General features: G+C 43.4%; 1 protein-coding gene across 5 annotated transcripts in view; it reads right to left on the bottom strand.

Moving 5' to 3' along the window:
- Positions 1–18,239, bottom strand: part of LOC135918847 (glutathione hydrolase 1 proenzyme-like) — a 607,262-nt gene that overhangs the window by 455,201 nt on the left and 133,822 nt on the right. For 4 of the 5 annotated variants that reach the window (XM_065452525.2, XM_065452527.2, XM_070525368.1 and 1 more), the window contains exon 2: positions 8,180–8,374. The exons of the other annotated variant lie outside the window; for it this stretch is intronic. In XM_065452525.2, coding sequence (XP_065308597.2) covers positions 8,180–8,374 — 195 coding nt within the window. The remainder of the gene's footprint in view (positions 1–8,179; positions 8,375–18,239) is intronic. 5 annotated transcript variants of the gene reach the window in all.

Genomic DNA, 18,239 nt, shown 5'->3' with positions numbered 1-18,239 from the left:
AACATCCTATCCTCTATGCCAGCCGTAAACTAACTGTAAGACAGGAAGCCTACAGCGCTTCAGAGAGGGAATGTGCTTATTTAGTTATGTCGTGTTTGGCTGAATCAAATGTCACTCAAAATTTTCCGCTTACTCCGATGGAGCCTCACTCTCCAAGAGTACAACTTCTCCGTTAGATATAGGAAGAGAAAGTTGCATAACAATGCGGATGGTTTGAGCAGGCTAATTGTGGAATTCTGCGTTTAGGGATCCCGCCTAAATTTCGGAGTTGTTATTGTTAATTTTGTTAAGCCAAGAATATCCCCTCTCATTTTGCAGGACCCCCTCCATGATTGCCCAATTTGTCAGCACGAAATTTCTTCCGAATTGGCGTAGTCAATTGCAGCATGTCTTGTTTCTGCACTTATGCTTTCTTTGAAGGCTAGCGGGTCTGAAGTGAGATTCAACATGTCATCTCGGCGTAGAGCCCTGTTGTGGGGTTCGCTTTAGAGTTGCCTGTACTTGTTGGCTGCTTTGGGGTGGTGTCATTATTTCACAGCTGGTCACTGGAAGCCAAGGCATACCCCCCCCCCCCTTGCCACCAGCCATTCCTTTCCTGCCCAGCGGTTATCAGCACTGGCAAGTCGAGATTTTCCGGTCCATGGAGGAGTTGTTACGATCGGCCTGCAGAGGTGCCGACCTAGAAAATTCTGCCAGCCCACCGCAGCTGCCGGGCTGGCGATCTAGAGGAGAAGCGACCTCCGAGTCTTCACGCTGCACTGCGGTGACTCACTTTGTAAGGGCGACAATTCGCCTCGTCAGCAACCTGTCGGCTCCACCGTGTCTAGATGCGGTCGGCGGACCAAGTATAGTTAGTGGAGTCGCCGTCGCCTTCACGGTTTGATTGGAGCGGGGGAACTCCTGGAAGGAGATGTTTTGCGGTGCGGTCTCACGAGCACCAGAAGAGGTCACAGTCAATGGACAGACGCGGCGGCCACTGACTGCAGGGTAAACTCTGGGATCAAGAGGCACCTGCTCGGGTCCAGAAAGGTGGGCTGGTTACGATGGCTTTGGACGCCCCCATTGGTCGAAGGTTGAACGGCAGTTTTCTCTCACCTAGGGATCCAGGGAGGACAGAGTGTTTATTAGCAGCTGGTCTGCGGCTGTTGAGTGTGCATTCTCTTTCAGTCATGCTAGACTGATGAACTGTAACGTTCTCATGTAGATACTGTAAATATATTCCATATTCCTCTTTCTCGACGAGAACAAGTCCTTTCCTTCAAAAACATCTTCAGCGTGGATAAGTTGGATGACGGCATGGGCCAGATGCCATCTATTTCATGCCCGACCCGAATCCTTACACCCCGACGGGTCTTGTCGGCGTAGCTGCACGAAAGCCCGTCGTCATATTTCGACGACTTGAGGCTGAGAGTCACACCAGAGGCGCTTACGGCCTGCGTGTCTTGCGCAGGAAGTCTCCAGTGGCACAAAACGAAAATTACGACTGACAAATGAAGAAAACCATTTGAGCTAGCTTCATGAAGAGTGCCTTTTTTCGTGCTGCAGTGCCCCGATGCCGTAGATTTTGTTTCTTGCGGAGCCCACTAAGGTGACGCCACGGCGCAGTGCAAAAGGCTGATTAGAATGCATGACGTCTGCTATCTGCATGAATAATAAAAAAGCTGTGTGAATTGCTATTTTCTTTGGCATGCACCAATCGTTTAGTTCTTCTTCATGTATGCATCCATACTTGCATAGTGCTAAGGGTGCATACATATGCTTGTCGTGTATTTATAATTTCAATGTGTAATGCACCTCGGCTAATAAATTCAAACCCAAATGCACAGGGCAGGCTTGGGGCGGTCTCTCGGAGCCGTTGAAACGATGTCGTAGGAAGGAAAACGTGGTAGGCGACTTCACAGGATTATGTGGAATGATGAGAATAGGAATAATACACAGGCATAGGATGGCGTCAGCGGACGCAGACGAGGGGTAATCGGAAATCGCTGGAAGATGGGGCTTCTTTACGGAATAGACATGCGATAGATTGACGACGATGTATAATTAATGACAATGCCGATAAAATACTGTTCCTGATAAAGAAGCTTGTGTGCTTCGGTGCTACTTAGCAACCCTGGGTTCTCAATGTAATTTGCGAGCTTTTTACTGCAGATTACTTCATAGCCGACAACATGGCTTCAGCACATGGTGCCTCAAAGTTCGTTTTAATTAGTGTGAGAAAGCAAATGCGGAACGAATGAAAGTGGATGCGCTTTCACTGGGAGGTCGTACGGTTAAGAAAAATAAAATTGATTCAGGGTATGCTGTCATTCGGAAATAATTTATTTATTTATTTATTTGATGCTGTCAACCCCGTTGTTGGGGTCATTACATGGAGGGTGATGTGTCAAGAATACATGATACATAATTTTCTTTCTATGTAACATACAAATGCACTGGCGCTCTTGGAAGTTAATAACAGCAACAACGAAAAAGCAAATAACAGTAGTTATACAAAGAAAAGTCAACGAAAGTGCTCGCAGCAACAATTTAGTATACATTCTCGTAAAAGAAAGTATCCAACGCATTTTCAAATTCGGCAGAGCCCTCGTTGCTCACAACTGCATCAGGCAATCTGTTCCACATTTCAATTGTGTCAGGAAAAAAGGAGAAACGAAAAGCATCAGTAAGTGTTAAATAAGGTTGAATAGCTCTGCTATTATTTAGACGATCGCATCTCCGTCCTGGAGGTTGTAGATATAGATCCTTGTTTATTTTCGTTCGCCCACTCATGATTTTAAAAAGAAACTTTAGCCTATGCTTACTTCTGCGTTCCTCCAGAGGCTCTAGTTCACACGATTTTAACAAGGCTGTAACAGACTCCATGCGTCGGTATTTACCGCATATGAAACGGACTGCCAATCTTTGTATTCTTTCTATTTTTGCTTTCAGGACTTTCTGATGAGGGGACCACACAACACAAGCGTACTCCAAGACTGGTCGTACAAAAGTTTTGTAGGCTGTTAATTTCACGTCCCGTGTAGCGCATTCCAGTTTTTTCTTTAAAAAGTATAGTTTTTGGTTTGCCTTAGAACATATATTATCAACGTGTGAGTGCCATTGCAATGTGTGCATAATACTGACTCCTAAGTATTTGAAAGAAGCTGCATTATTCAGAGGATGGTTTCCGATGTGGTATATGAAGGAAAATTTGCTCCTGCTTGAGCGAATATGCGTAAATGTTGTTTTGCTATAGTTTATTTCCATGTCCCATGTTAAACACCACTCGTCTAATGCCTGTAAGCATCTATTTAGATTAATTTGGTCATCTTCGCAACCTATTGGCGAATAAATCAAACAATCATCAGCAAAAAGTTTCATTTTAACAGGCGGTTCGACTAGTGCACCGATATCATTAACAAACAACAAAAAAAGTATTGGTCCCAAAACGGAACCTTGGGGAACGCCAGAGTACACACGCAATGGATTTGAAATGCAATCCTCAATCCTTACGGACTGTTGACGCATAGATAAATAGGCCTCTATCCATTGTATTACTTCTTTCCCTATTCCTATTTTATCGAGCTTAAAAAGTAATTTACGGTGAGAAACCTTATCGAAAGCTTTCCTAAAATCAACGCTTATTACGTCTGTTTGTAGGTGTGCATCCATGTTCAGGTAGAAATCATGGAGTGTTTCTGTTAACTGTGTCACCGTAGAAAGACCGCTCCTAAATCCATGCTGAATTGTGGAAAGTAACTCGTTAGTGTCAAGAAAACTAATAATATGCTTTGCAATAATGTGTTCTAGAGCCTTGCAGCAAACTGACGTCAGGGATATGGGTCGGTAATTGTTTACTTGCATACGGTTGCCACCTTTAAAAACAGGGATTACTATTGCATTGCGCCAGTCTTGTGGAAGTGAACGAGTTTCAATTGACTTCGTATATATTATCTCTAAGTAAAAGGAAACCCATTCGGCATATCGTTTCAAAAATTCAGTTGGTAGACCATCCGGTCCGCTTGCCTTCTTCGCGTCTACTTCAAGAAGCAATTGTAAAATACCTTCACGGCTGACAATAACTGATTCCATTGCGGTCCTCATGTCGCCGTTCATGTATTCGCCTATCTTATCACCTTTGTCTGTCGTATAAACAGATTGAAAGAAGCGATTGAAAGCATCAGCTAAGTCTTCAACTCGTGTCAGGACTTTCCCTTCATGTTCGATCTGTTCAACTTTTTCCTTTCTTTCACTGAAGTAACGCCAAAATTTGTGTGGTGAACTTTTAAGAAAGTTGGCAAGCGTGTGATCAAACAACTGTTTTTTCGATTTCACAAGAGCTTCTTTCATCTCAATTTTTATAGCTGCAACTTCCATCGCTCTCACTTTCTGTTTTCGTAGTCTTTTAATTTTCCGTTTCATATGGATAATGCTGCGTGTTATCCAGGGGTTTCGTTTGCGCGTTTTCTTAATACGAGTTGGAACAAAGTGCTCGACGCAAGCTATGATGCTACTTTTAAATCTTTGCCACAATTGTTCCACAAACTCGCTCTTCGATGCCTGCTCGAAGTAACTAAACTGTAATTCTAAAAAATCTATGATGGCGGTGTCATCTGCATTTTTAAAGTCTTTTACTTTTCCCGGTAGAAACGGTCTCCCTATACTGCCCACATTGGTCTGTATGTCCAAAGACAACATTTTATGGTCTGATATGCCCTCCAATATATCTAATGCATAATCTTTTATGTTGTGCGATAGGAAAACAAGATCCAATAATGACTTTGACTTTTCTGTAACTCTAGTTGGTTCTTGAACAGTTTGTTGGAAGCCATGACAAAATTTTATTTCCAAGAGCTTTTCCGAGCTAACTGTTTCTGTCTCGCCGGGCAATAAACTTTGCCAATTAATGTGCGGCAAATTAAAGTCCCCAGCCATTATCAGCCTCGTGTTCCTGTTAACATGGTCAGCCAAGAATTCGCTTAGCAGTTCCAGAAACGCTGGCGAAGACGCAGGTGGTCTGTATACTACGCCAATGAAGTACGTTCTGTTTTCGAATGTAAGCTTACACCATACACTTTCGGGAACATTAGATTCAATCGTAGAAGCATGGACGGAATTTTTAACTATGATGGCAGCACCACCGCCTCGTGAATCTCTGTCCCACCTAAAGAATTTGTACCCGGAAGGAACAATGCAATCACTGCGTATTCCCTCACGCAGCCATGTTTCTGTAAGTAATATTACATGGGGACTATGCGCCAGTAGAATATATTCTAGTTCTGTGACTTTATTAACGATGCTACGGGCATTTTGCACAAGAATTCGTAGCTATGAGTGGGGCGGTTTTCTTGAACTGCTGGCAGAACTATCCGAGTCAAAGGATTCATGCCGGTCATGCGCACTTGCTGTTGGAGTTGTTACGTCTTTATCGATCTTGTAACTCCGGCTTTTATACAGACGCCGTTCATTTTTCTCTTGATCCCAAACAAACATGCGTCCATTTATCTTTAATTTATCATACACGAGTGATACCCGTGCCCCCTTAGCTCGGTCCGGCGCACTACTTTCCCATAATTTCTTTCTGAGATCAACGGTCTCTTTTGAGTAGTCATTATTGATACTGAAAGAAGTGCCCTTTAGTTTTTTACAGTTGCGCATTACTTTCTCTTTTTCGCGATAATCCATGAACTTCATAATGACTGGTCTTACCCGGCCTTCGCTTTGTTTACCAATGCGATGAATTCTTTCTATCGATTTAGTTTCTACCCCCAACAGGCTTCTGACAATGTTATCTACGACAACTTTCCGCAGATCTGTTTCCGTCTCAGTTCTGGCCTCGGGAACACCAAAAATTAGTAGATTATTTCTTCTGCTTCTATTTTCATAATCCACTAGTCGTTCAGCTTGTTGTTGGACTATGTTTTCTAGTCTCTCAATTTTCATTTGCATTTCCTGCATGGCCATGAGATGCCTGTTCATTCTTTCAGTCTTCATATTAAGTTCAGCGACTTCTTTTCTAATCGTGTTCATCTTGTCATCAGATTCCTTCTGATTATCCAAAATTTGTTGTAACAATTCAGCCGTCTTCGGGCCCGGGTTTTCCTCTACATCCCCTGAAGTTAACAATAGCAATAATGTCGACCAACAGTCCACCACAATAGACCAACACATGCGACTTTGACATACAGCCACCGAAACAACTAAAGAAAACAGGAGGCGATTGTTAACACGAACATGACAATAAATACTCCAGATATTTAAAATATGTTAATAGATAAAGCTACAGCAATCGTTCTACAGTGCTCACCGTGAGGAGAAAAGTGGGCTTTCCTAGAAGACAGAGTGCGCTGAAGATGAATATTTATTTATTTATACATACTTCAGACCAATTGAGCTGTCGCTGTATTGGGCTAGTACGCTGGATATAACGTCGAGCACTTTTCTGCCCAAATCAACTTCAACGCCATAGGAATCATGATTGCTTCGAAATAGGAGACACAGCGAGTAATAATACACACAGCACGAATCAAGCTACCTTATACAAAAACTCCTCTAAAGGCAGTGACCTCACCTGGTAGTAGGTTCCATTTTTCACTTGTGCGAGGAAAGAAGCTATACTTAAATAGGTTAGTACGCGATTGAGGTCGTGTAAGATTAAGTTTGTGGCAATTGCTAGAAGGTCTCAATTTATCCGGAGACAGGCAGTTGCTCTTTAATGAGTAGCGTGTGGTGTTAATGAGATTTGCAACAATTTAAAGCGTTCGCGATCGCGTCGCTCGAACGAAGGTTGCAGACCAAGTGCAACAAGGTGAGATGAAGGTCAGAAGTTCCAGTCAAAACGGCGGTATATGAAACGGATTGCTTTTTTTTTCAATTGACGCGACGGTGTTAATGTCAAATACCTTATAAGGGTACCAGATGGGGCAACCATATTCAATAATTGGGCGAATAAGCGATTTATATGTTAGCAATTTTGTTTCGCGTGGAACTTTTCGCAATGTGCAATTTAGATGACCTTCTTTCTTTTGCGCTTTATTGCATGTGTATTAAATATGCCTTGACTACGACATGTGAGGTGTGAAGAAGAGGTCAGGGTATTTGCATGCAGAACCGCGTTCAAGGGAATAGCTATTAAACGAACAATTAAACAAAGAAATAGAAGTGCACTTACTAAGAGACAAAGTGACAGCTATTACAAAGTTGATATTCATTTGCCATTTGTCGCACTACCAGCGAAATTGTGTCAAAGCATCGGTAATACGCATGACTACATGGGGTAATTTACCAGGGAAAAGCACTGTCGCCACCTAGAAGCCACTCGAAGCTGGTTAGAAGCGGGTGCGAGTGAAAGAGCAGAGAAGCGATGACAAAGGCGAGCATCTTGGCGTGGATTCCGCGGACAATTTGCAGTTTTCTGCCTCACGAATAAACATCAATGCGAAAAAGTTCGTCTAGAAAACCTCTCGCCGAAGTCGGTCTGTGCAAACGCAATTCTTGTAGCGGAAAAAAAGTTTCGCCTTAGGGAAGACAATTGAAACGCAAGATGGCGGAGGAATGGAAGCCGCGCTGGTTTGGAGCATTCTATCAGGCAGCCTGCCAGAATGGCACGCGCCATGCGAGCCAGCTTAAATAATCGCTAGCGACTTGCGGATACGTTCTGTGCTACATGATAATACACGTTTTTAGGGCAAGTGGACTATAAATAAATCACAATCACTGTGCAATGAGCATATAGGTGTGAATTCAGCATTCGCAGGAACCGTGTAAGGCTTTCGTCGTCAAAGCCTCACGTTTTTTCCCTTATACTGAAAGGATGTTCGATGCTCACAGTATGTTGCTATGTGAATATCGATTCGCGAGTGTGAGAATATGGCACACCGTGCCTTTGATGGGCGCAGACGATCTGGTCCACTGTATGAGTGGAGACCTCTGACGTTTGTCTGTAGAGGCTGACTTTTACAAAAGCTCGTCGGTTTATCAGTCATAGGCAAATAGGCATCGTGTTGCGTCTTGTTACTGTACGCGAACACAAAACAGCTTTACTGCACTTCTGCCTTATGACGTTTTTTTTTGTGATGGCTGGTGCCTCGCAATGGCACCGGTAAGGACACCACTCAACAAGAGTATACGAACCCCGAATTTATATTGAATAATTATTTCTTAATTACTACCTTGAATTTTCATAAAAGGAACCTCGAACCTGGGTGTTCCTGCGCAATATTCGGCGCCAGTGATAGCCGCCCAGGTGTGGTAGACGCCCATGGGGGATGTAGAAATAAAGCGTGGCTGCCGTTCAACACGGGGAACTTCTCTGATCGCGTACAACACCACCAGCACCACCATCACGGCTGCCAGGGACACCGGAAGCAGCCAAGTTAGGGTGACTCGCACGTGGCTGCGAGAGCAAGTGCGTGTATATGTATGAATAGGGACTCTAGGGAAGAAATGACGCCTAATTCTGCAAAAAAATGCCTACGTCGAACGAAACGAACATAAAGATTCTGTGGTGTTTTAGCGGTAAGTGCCAGAGAGACGCGTTAGCATTACGTAGAACCTCTCTGGGGTATCGGATCCATTGTTTAAACCACGTTTACCACATTACAGCAAGCCGCAAATACGTTCGGCGCCTAACGGTAGCTACTGCAAGCGGTCATCGGATGCTTCTTCGTGACACGGGCAGTGCAGCCAAAAGCATCGCTGGGCCTTTATCTGCGCAGGTCCTGCGCAGGCAAAACGTTTCCGTTTGCCAATTTCGGGTCACCATCATCACCACCATCATAATCATCATCAGCCTGGTTACGCCCACTGCAGGGCAAAGGCTTCCCATACTTCTCCAACTACCCCGGTCATGTACAAATTGTCGCCATGTTGTCCCTGCAAACTCCCTAATCTCATCTGCCCACCTAAATTTCTGCCGCCCCCTGCTACGCTTCCCTTCCCTTGAAATCCAGTCCGTAACCCTTTATGACCATCGGTTATGTTCTCTCCTCATTACATGTCCTGGCCATGCCCATGGCAATACCTACTCAAGGAACAGCATCACTCGGCTTATTTGCAGTCAGCGGCAAGAACGCTGCCGGAGGTAATCATTTCATGCTTTCGTCAGGCGAACCTCCTGCTGCTACTTTTTGTCTCTGCAATCTTTCGCCGCTCACTGCACAGAAATGCCTGCTCATTGTGCAGCTTGTTCTAAGCCGTCACATTCGGATGCGAAATTTTGAAGGCGTTCGGTTTGCCAGGAAGGTTACCACGTTGGAAGACGATGCACTGCAATAGCTGAAAACAGCTGCGAAATTATTCAACGACAATTACGATACCAGGTAATGCGCGGTATATTTGCTGGCGCGGACAGTCTATCTCGTGAAGAACGTTCCAAACCGAGCTAAGTGTTACAAGTGTCACTCAAGCACAACAATAGTGGCAGGCAGAGAGGGAGATTGTCGAAAATCTAATCTGCTGGTCAAGCACGTCAGCTTTTATACAATACAATATTATGCCTTTATTTACATAAACATACAATTTATGGGGGACTTAAGGAAAATGTTGCTCGCAGCAACTTGACGGGCCTTAAACTCGGTCTGAGGGCAGCAGCAGAAGGCAGAGGCACTGATTCAGTACCGACAAAACAATACATAATAAAGAAAATGACAAGTTGGCTTAGACATTATGCCAGCAAAGAGAAATTCAATGTAAAAAACATTACGAACCATAAAAAACTACGCAATCCACAGTGTACACTAGAGCAACAAAAGCAGCGATAGAAACATTAACGAAGTAATCATTGTAAGGAAAGAATAAGACATGATTGAGCCGTTGACAGAGGCTAACGTCAAACGGAGATCTCTAACGACAGTCTACGTCAGAAACAGTCACAAACAACGAATAATTTGCGTTCAAAAATAACTGAAATGCTAATGTAAATGCGATATAGGGCAAGAAGTGACATCTATGCTATTAAATTTAGGCGTGTTTAACAGGCGTGGTAAGCGATGGTGCAACATTTGAAGAGCATAGTTGGTGCGAGGATGCGGCACATACCAGTGTTCATGTGAACGTGTACTGTATTCTGTTCTTTTTCTAATTAATTGCGCTAACAACGTGATGTATGACTGGCTTTGTTTTACTTCTTTACGATCGGCTAGTAATAGCCTGAACTCTAACAGAGAATGCAGTGTGAGTAATTTCAGCTGCTAGACCTCAGACGCAATGTGAGCGTCCACTGGGGCAATACAGATGCTATTTATTACCTTTTTTGAAGCAAGAATAACCGGGTTATGCTTGTAGCAGACGTCGTACTCTACACGAGACAGCAGTAGGGTACGTGACTCAGGAAGAGAGCGTTGCACAAAGTACAAAGTACAAGTTGGACCTTGCGTGGCAGCGGTCTTAAACTGAAGAGCGCCCCAGCGACTTGTGCAAGTTAGCCTTCAAGGAAGTCGACGTGATCAGTCCATAACCTATGGCTGTCAAAAAAGACACCTACGTCTTCGCAGACTGAACAAGATCAGTTCTAGAAGGACTTATTTTAATGTCGGTCGCTAAGCTCACACCTGCTGCTGCTGCTGCTGCTGCTACTGCTGCAGCAACAGTAGCCGCCTGCCCGGCCGCTCCTTTCGTAGTATCCTCTGCTCGCCTCAGCTGACACTCGCGTATGTTTGGTTTGCTTGGTTTGGCATATCGTTCGTGCTTGTTTCGATTGTCATGATTTGCAATTTTTTTAATCTCAATGTATGCGCGATGCGCATTTTTTGTACTTTCTGGAAGCCACGAGGGCACCAGCGATTACACGGTTACACTGGAACGTTCGACGTGTCATGTATAAAAGCTGACGTGCTTGACTCCGTAGGTTAGATTTCTAACGATCGCCGAATCTGCTCGCCACTATCGTGGCGTTTGAGTGCTACTTATTTTGCTAGGCACACATTCGCGCATTAAAGTGTTAAATTTGTAACTTAGTTTCGTCGTTGTGTCGTACTCTACTGTGACTACCACGTGACCGTATAGCCATAATACAAAATAGCGTCGGCCAGTTCCTTCTGAACAATAAGCGACGCAACCGGTGTAAGCGCTCCGTCTGCCGCAGCTGCTAAACTAAAAGGCAAGCAGAGGATTGGTGCTGCCGCCGAGAGAACCTTGTCGGTCAGAATCAAATGCTTTGCCAAAGTATTCGCAATTTCAAAAGAGCTAAACAGCAGAGCTGAAAATTCCCATTAGTGAGTACCGTAATCAGCGGTGGATTTTTTTCTTTAAATATACATCAAAATGAAAACACCAGTAAAAGCAATTATCTGATTCAAAATTGGGCTAGAATCCAACTGTCAAGGTGGTTGGTCAGAGAAGCTGGGGTATTTATTTTTTATTTCATAATACCCGTAAAGGCCCCCGAAGGGGTATTACATAGGGGGTACAGATACATGAAAAAAATGTGAGCTTTGCGCGTTACGGAAAAAAGCAACTGAAGCACACAAAAGTTATACAAAATTTTTACAAAAGAAAACACACAAGTTATACAAAAGTACGATATTTAGCAAAATACACAAGTAAAACAAAATACGAAATACATTGGGCAAGTGAAACTCAGAAAACTCGAAACTGTCTGAGAAAATAAATTAAGGGAATTAAATAGGTACAATGTAAAAGAAGTTAAACGGGGTGTTGCTCGAAACTGCGTCAGTTGTCACGTTAACAAATTATGAGACATTAATTGACTTGTAAAATGTGCACGCAGAATGGAAAGACAAGTGATCAAAACAATATATACACTGAACAACGTATGAAGAAACGGTACATGATGGATGTTTACACGTAACTATTGCGTAAAAGTTCCTGAAAGGTTGCGAAATCAGTTTGAGTAGCAATGTGTGATGGTAGGTTATTCCGTGCAACAATTGTTCGGGGAACAAAGGAGTTAGCATAGTTAGCTGAGCGACAACTGATCCGTTTTATCTTGAAGATATGGTCTGTGCGTGGAAAGAAGGCTGTCGCTGGTTCGAAGATACGGTGAAGGTGCGGATGATGATAAAGTTTGTGCAGCAGAGAGAGGCGGGCAATTCTGCGGCGATGCGATAAGTCTTCAAGTTGAGCGCGAGCTTTTAGTGCTGAAATGCTAGTATAGGGTGAATAATCAGAAAAAATGAAACGGACCGCGCGGTTTTCCAGTGATTCGATTTCTTGGGTGATATATGTTTGAAAAGGATCCCAGATGGCTGAAGCATACTCGATTTTGGGGCGTATTAATGTGATGTATGCTAGTCTGCGTAGTTTAGCTGGAGCATGCTTAAGGTTGCGTTTGAGGAGGCCTAAAGAGCGGTTAGCTGATGCCAATGTCAGGCGGATGTGATGATGCCACGTTAGATCAGACTGTAAGTGAACACCAAGGTACTTATATGAAGTTGTCAATTCAATCATGTTGTTAGATATTACCAACGATGTTGGAATACAGTGGTTGCGCCTAGTAAATTTATTTATTTATTTATTGATACTGTTGACCCTCGCTTGAGGGTCGTTACAGGGAGGGAATACAATGTACAACAATGTACAATTTTGCACAACATACAAAGTTCATATATCATAATCATCAAGTTGGGTGCTCCTGACAAAAGATGTCGATAGAACGTTCGAACTTGTGCACGTCCGATTGCTCGACAACTTCAACAGGCAAACCATTCCAAATTTCGATCACATCAGGAAAAAAAGAAAAACGAAAAGCATCAACACGTGACTCGTAAGGCTTGATGGATCGTGTGTGATTTGTTCTCGCGCTCCGTTTTCCCGGAGGCTGAATATATCTATTTGATTTAATCTTAAAGTGCCCTTGAATTATTTGAAATAAAAGCTTTAGTCTTGATTTTTTCCTTCGATTTTCAAGTGACTCGAGCCCACATGAGTTCAGCATTTCCGTCACTGAATCCCTTCTTCTGTATCTTGACGAAATAAAACGAGCGGCCATTCTTTGAATTCGTTCCAGTTTATCTTTTAGGACTTTTTGGTGCGGGCTCCAGACAACACAAGCGTACTCCAAGGATGGGCGGATGAATGTTTTGTAAGCTATCAGCTTGACATCTTTTGTTGCATGTTCCAATTTCTTCCGCAGAAAGTAAAGTTTTTGGGAAGCTGTCGAGCACACATTATTAATATGTTTATGCCACTGCAGATTATGTGCAATCGTAACACCTAAATACTTGAAGGTATCAACATTTTTTAGATTATTTTTTCCAATATTATAAGAAAATAGCTGCACAGTCTTCTTATTAGTTATATGCGTAAAAGTTGATTTTGTGTAATTAATTTCCATGTCCCATTTTTCGCACCAAAGATGCAAGGAATGAAGGACACGGTTTATTCTAATTTGGTCGGTAGCTTGTGTTATTCGAGAATAAATTAAACAGTCGTCTGCAAAAAGCTTCAATTCTACGGGAGATTCGGTAACCTCGTTAATATCATTAATATAAATTAGGAACAGTAATGGGGCTAAAACCGATCCTTGAGGAACGCCAGAAAGTACTTCTAGTGTAGAAGAAAAACAATCATCCACATGCACAACCTGCCTGCGATTGTTCAAATAGGCTTTAATCCACTTAAGAATGGTTTCGCTAATTCCTGCTCTGTATAACTTGAAAAGTAATTTACTGTGTGGAACCTTGTCAAATGCTTTTGCAAAATCTACGCAAATGACATCTATTTGTTCTTGGGCATCTATGGCTGAACTAAAATCATGTATCGTTTCTATGAGCTGTGTTATGGTAGATAGCCCTCTTCGGAATCCGTGCTGATACTGATAAAAGAACGCGTTATCCTCGAGGAAAGTTAGTATATGTTTACTTATGATATGTTCTAATAGTTTACAGCTGATACTTGTCAGGGAAATTGGGCGATAATTATTTGCGAGTAGTCGGTCGCCGTTTTTAAAAACAGGTGTTACGACTGCGCACCGCCAATCTTGTGGCAACGAGTTAGTGTGTAGGGACTTTGTAAAGATTATTGTCAAGAAAAATGATATCCACTCAGCGTATCGCTTTAAAAACTGGGTTGGAATCCCATCCGGCCCGCTAGCCTTTTTAGAATCCAAAAGTAACAATTGATTAAACACGCCGGCCTGAGTCACGACCAGGTCTTCCATCGAACATGAGAGGGAGGAAGGCGGGTATGCGTCAAAGTCGTCATTGCTTGGTTTAGAAAAAACAGACTGGAAAAAGTTATTGAAATGATCTGCTATTTTTGTTTTTTCTGTTACTATGTTGTCACTAATTTGAATTCTATTTATTTCCTCTTTGTTGCCACTAAGGTAAAGCCAAAACTTCCGAGGTGCCGTTTTAACGAAGCTACATAGTTTTTTATTAAAAAATTGCTCTTTTGATTCCATCAGAGCCGTTTTTAAACTCTTTCGTAATTTCGATACCTCAGCTGAGCTGTCTTTTCTCCTGCGCAGCCTCTTTATCTTGCGCTTGATGTGTATAATAGGTCGATTAATCCAAGGGTTACGGGGTTTTATTTTCTTTTGTCGAGTTGGAATGAATCTGTCAACGCAATGTTTTATGATATTCTTGAAACGTAGCCATAGATCTTCAACTGGTTCACAATCGCAGGCAAGTTCGAATTCACTATATGACATCTCTAGAAAATCTTGAATGGATGTGTCGTCTGCCTGCCTATAAGCCTTAAATTGCACAGGTACAAAGGGTTGGCCACGAGTGTTTGTTCTGATCGGAATGTGCACAGAAACCATTTTATGGTCAGATATCCCGTCTTTAACAGACACAGTATAGTCACCCACTCTACCCGAGAGAAACACCAAGTCCAAAAGTGACCGGGATTCGAGTGTTACCCTCGTGTCTTCTTCCACGATTTGTTTAAGATTGTGCGAAAACATTATTTGCAGCAGTGCTTCGGAACTAGAAATTTCAACGTTCCCAGGTATCAGTCTGTCCCAGTTGATGCCTGGCAAATTAAAATCTCCGGTCATTATTAGTCTGGTGGAACGGTTCAAGTGAGTGCATAAGAACATATTAAGGTCATCCAAAAACTCTGGTGAAGTGGCAGGCGGCCTATACACTGCACCAACAAGGTAAGTAACACTCGCATAAGTAATTTTGCACCAAACTGTTTCAGGCAAAGTGCACTCGACCGTTACTGCATCTATAGATCTTTTGACAATGATTGCAACACCCCCACCACGAGTATCCCTGTCCCATCTGAACATCTGGTAATTTGGGGGTACCATACAGTGACTAGGCACACCGTTGTTTAGCCATGTTTCGCTTACGACGAGTACGTGTGGACTTTCTGTCAGTAATACATATTCTAATTCGGTTACTTTGTTAAAAAGGCTACGAGCATTCAAAGATAAGATTCGTAGCTATGACGGGGTGAGTTCAGGCATTGATTCGCCGGAATTATCCGAGGTGTCAGAGCCATCATGCGAGTTGCCTGCTTTTCTGGTGCGTTGCTTGAACTTATCTCGGGAGTTCAGGAGCGAGCGTGCGTTCTTCTCGTTGTCCCATGTGTATAACTTGTCATTTATTTTGAGCTTGTCGTCGATCAAAAAGACTTTCTTGCCCTGCGCCCTTTCAGCAGAGGCACTTTCCCACAACTTCCTTCGCACCGCTACCGTTTCCTTTGCATAATCATTGCTTACACTAACCGATTGTCCTTTCAGTTTATTGCAGTTCTTTAGCACTTGTTGCTTTTCTCTGCTGTCATAAAATTTCATAATAATTGGCCTAGGTCGTTCTTTGTTCTTTTTCCCTATACGATGAATTTTTTCGACGGTTTTTACTTCAACTCCCAGCGTATCGTGAAAAATTTTATCTATGACAGCTGCCTTTAACTCCGTCTCTGAATCGCCGATTTTTTCAGAAACACCAAAAACCAGCAGATTGTTACGACGACTATAGTTTTCATATTCAGTCAGTTTCCTGGCCTGTTGCTGAACTGTTACCTCAAGATATTCAATTCTTTTGTTCAATTCTTGTATCACTGCCAAGGAATCAGTCAGTCTATCAGTCTTTTCATTAAGTTGACCAATATCCTTGCTGATATTAGTCAACCGGCAGTCAGACGCGGCTTGATTATCAATAATCGTCTGTAACAGTTCAGCTGTCTTAGGCCCGGGGTTTTCTTCTATGTCTCCCGACATCAACAGCATCAGCACGGACCAACAGTCAATAGCAATGCAATGAAGCCTACCAGGGCACGGCAGGACAACTAAAAATCTATTGTCACTATGGTAACAGCAGTCTGTGGATGGGGAACCAACCTGCACAAACAGCAGCAGCGGGTGAGCCATGCTGTCCGCAGGCCAGATGCCGTGCCCTCTGATCTGGTCGGTGTCGCGTCGTTCCTTAAGTAGATCGGCTGCTGCTGACGTCACACCTCGTGGTCGATATCCCTTGAATGTGCTGTTGCTTGTAACGTGGCCCGCGCAAAGCATCAATGGTTGTATCACGGTGATGTTGGTCGTTGATACCGGGGTGGGCGTTGCATGCAAAATCCACGGCAGAACCTGCACAAACAGCAGCAGCGGGTGAGCCATGCTGTCCGCAGGCCAGATGCCGTGCCCTCTGATCTGGTCGGTGTCGCGTCGTTCCTTAAGTAGATCGGCTGCTGGTGACGTCACACCTCGTGGTCGATATCCCTTGAATGTGCTGTTGCTTGTAACGTGGCCCGCGCAAAGCATCAATGGTTGTATCACGGTGATGTTGGTCGTTGATACCGGGGTGGGCGTTGCATGCAAAATCCACGGCAGAACCTGCACAAACAGCAGCAGCGGGTGAGCCATGCTGTCCGCAGGCCAGATGCCGTGCCCTCTGATCTGGTCGGTGTCGCGTCGTTCCTTAAGTAGATCGGCTGCTGGTGACGTCACACCTCGTGGTCGATATCCCTTGAATGTGCTGTTGCTTGTAACGTGGCCCGCGCAAAGCATCAATGGTTGTATCACGGTGATGTTGGTCGTTGATACCGGGGTGGGCGTTGCATGCAAAATCCACGGCAGAACCTGCACAAACAGCAGCAGCGGGTGAGCCATGCTGTCCGCAGGCCAGATGCCGTGCCCTCTGATCTGGTCGGTGTCGCGTCGTTCCTTAAGTAGATCGGCTGCTGGTGACGTCACACCTCGTGGTCGATATCCCTTGAATGTGCTGTTGCTTGTAACGTGGCCCGCGCAAAGCATCAATGGTTGTATCACGGTGATGTTGGTCGTTGATACCGGGGTGATAATAACGTCGTTTTAGCTATGTTAAGACTCATCAACCATGTTGAACACCACGTGTTAATAGCGTTGAGATCGGTTTGAAGAATATCTGTGTCATTGTCGCATGAAATTAATCGATATATTACGCAGTCATCGGCAAAAAGTCTGATGTGGGAAGACACACAGTTAGGCAGGTCATTAATATAGATTAAGAAAAGTAAAGGGCCAAGAACGCTGCCCTGCGGAACACCGGAGGTTACTTTGGTATAAGAGGAATTACTGTTGTTAACAGATGTATATTGTACTCTGGATGAGAGGAAATCCTTAATTCATCCAATAACGGTTGGGTGTATGTTAAAGTTCATTAGCTTCAGTATTAGTCTATGGTGAGCAACGCAATCGAAAGCTTTCGAGAAATCCAGGAAGATAGCATCAACTTGAAACCCTAGATCTAGGTATGGATGTATATCATGTAAAAAGCCGGCTAACTGTGTTTCGCATGAATAACCACGACGAAAGCCATGTTGGTTCTCAACAATAATTTTGTGCTCTGCTAAGTAGTTAATGATTTCAGTATACAAGATGTGTTCAAGTAAATTACAAATAGTACTAGTTAAGGAGATGGGGCGGTAATTTAATGGGTGAGTTCGGTCTCCGGACTTATAAATGGGTATGACTTTTGCCACCTTCCAATGGTGCGTAATAGTGTTAGTTGATAAAGACTGCGAGAAGAGTGCACATAATATAGGTGATAAAGTAGGTGACAAATGCTTTAACACTTTATTATTAATGCCAGTGTGATCAGAGGCGGAAGAAACTTTAAGTTTATTTAGTAAAGAAGAAATACCTGCTTCGCTAACAATTTTTCAGGCATTGATATGTTAATGTTAATTATGCTATTCAATAAATCGGCACATTCCGAGTGGTGGACCATATCACCGTGCTCATCGACTAGAGTTAAATCGGGATAGCTCTTCGGGTTTATTACGCGCCAAAAACGTTGAGGATTGTTAGTGAGCATAGAATATAGGTCATGGGCAAAAAAAATGTCGTTTAGATGATTTTAGCAGTA

This window comes from Dermacentor albipictus, chromosome 9, assembly GCF_038994185.2.
Source record: "Dermacentor albipictus isolate Rhodes 1998 colony chromosome 9, USDA_Dalb.pri_finalv2, whole genome shotgun sequence".
NCBI lineage: Eukaryota > Metazoa > Arthropoda > Arachnida > Ixodida > Ixodidae > Dermacentor > Dermacentor albipictus.
The sequence above is the reverse complement of the archived record's forward strand: the minus strand, read 5'-3'. Positions and strand labels throughout refer to the sequence as shown.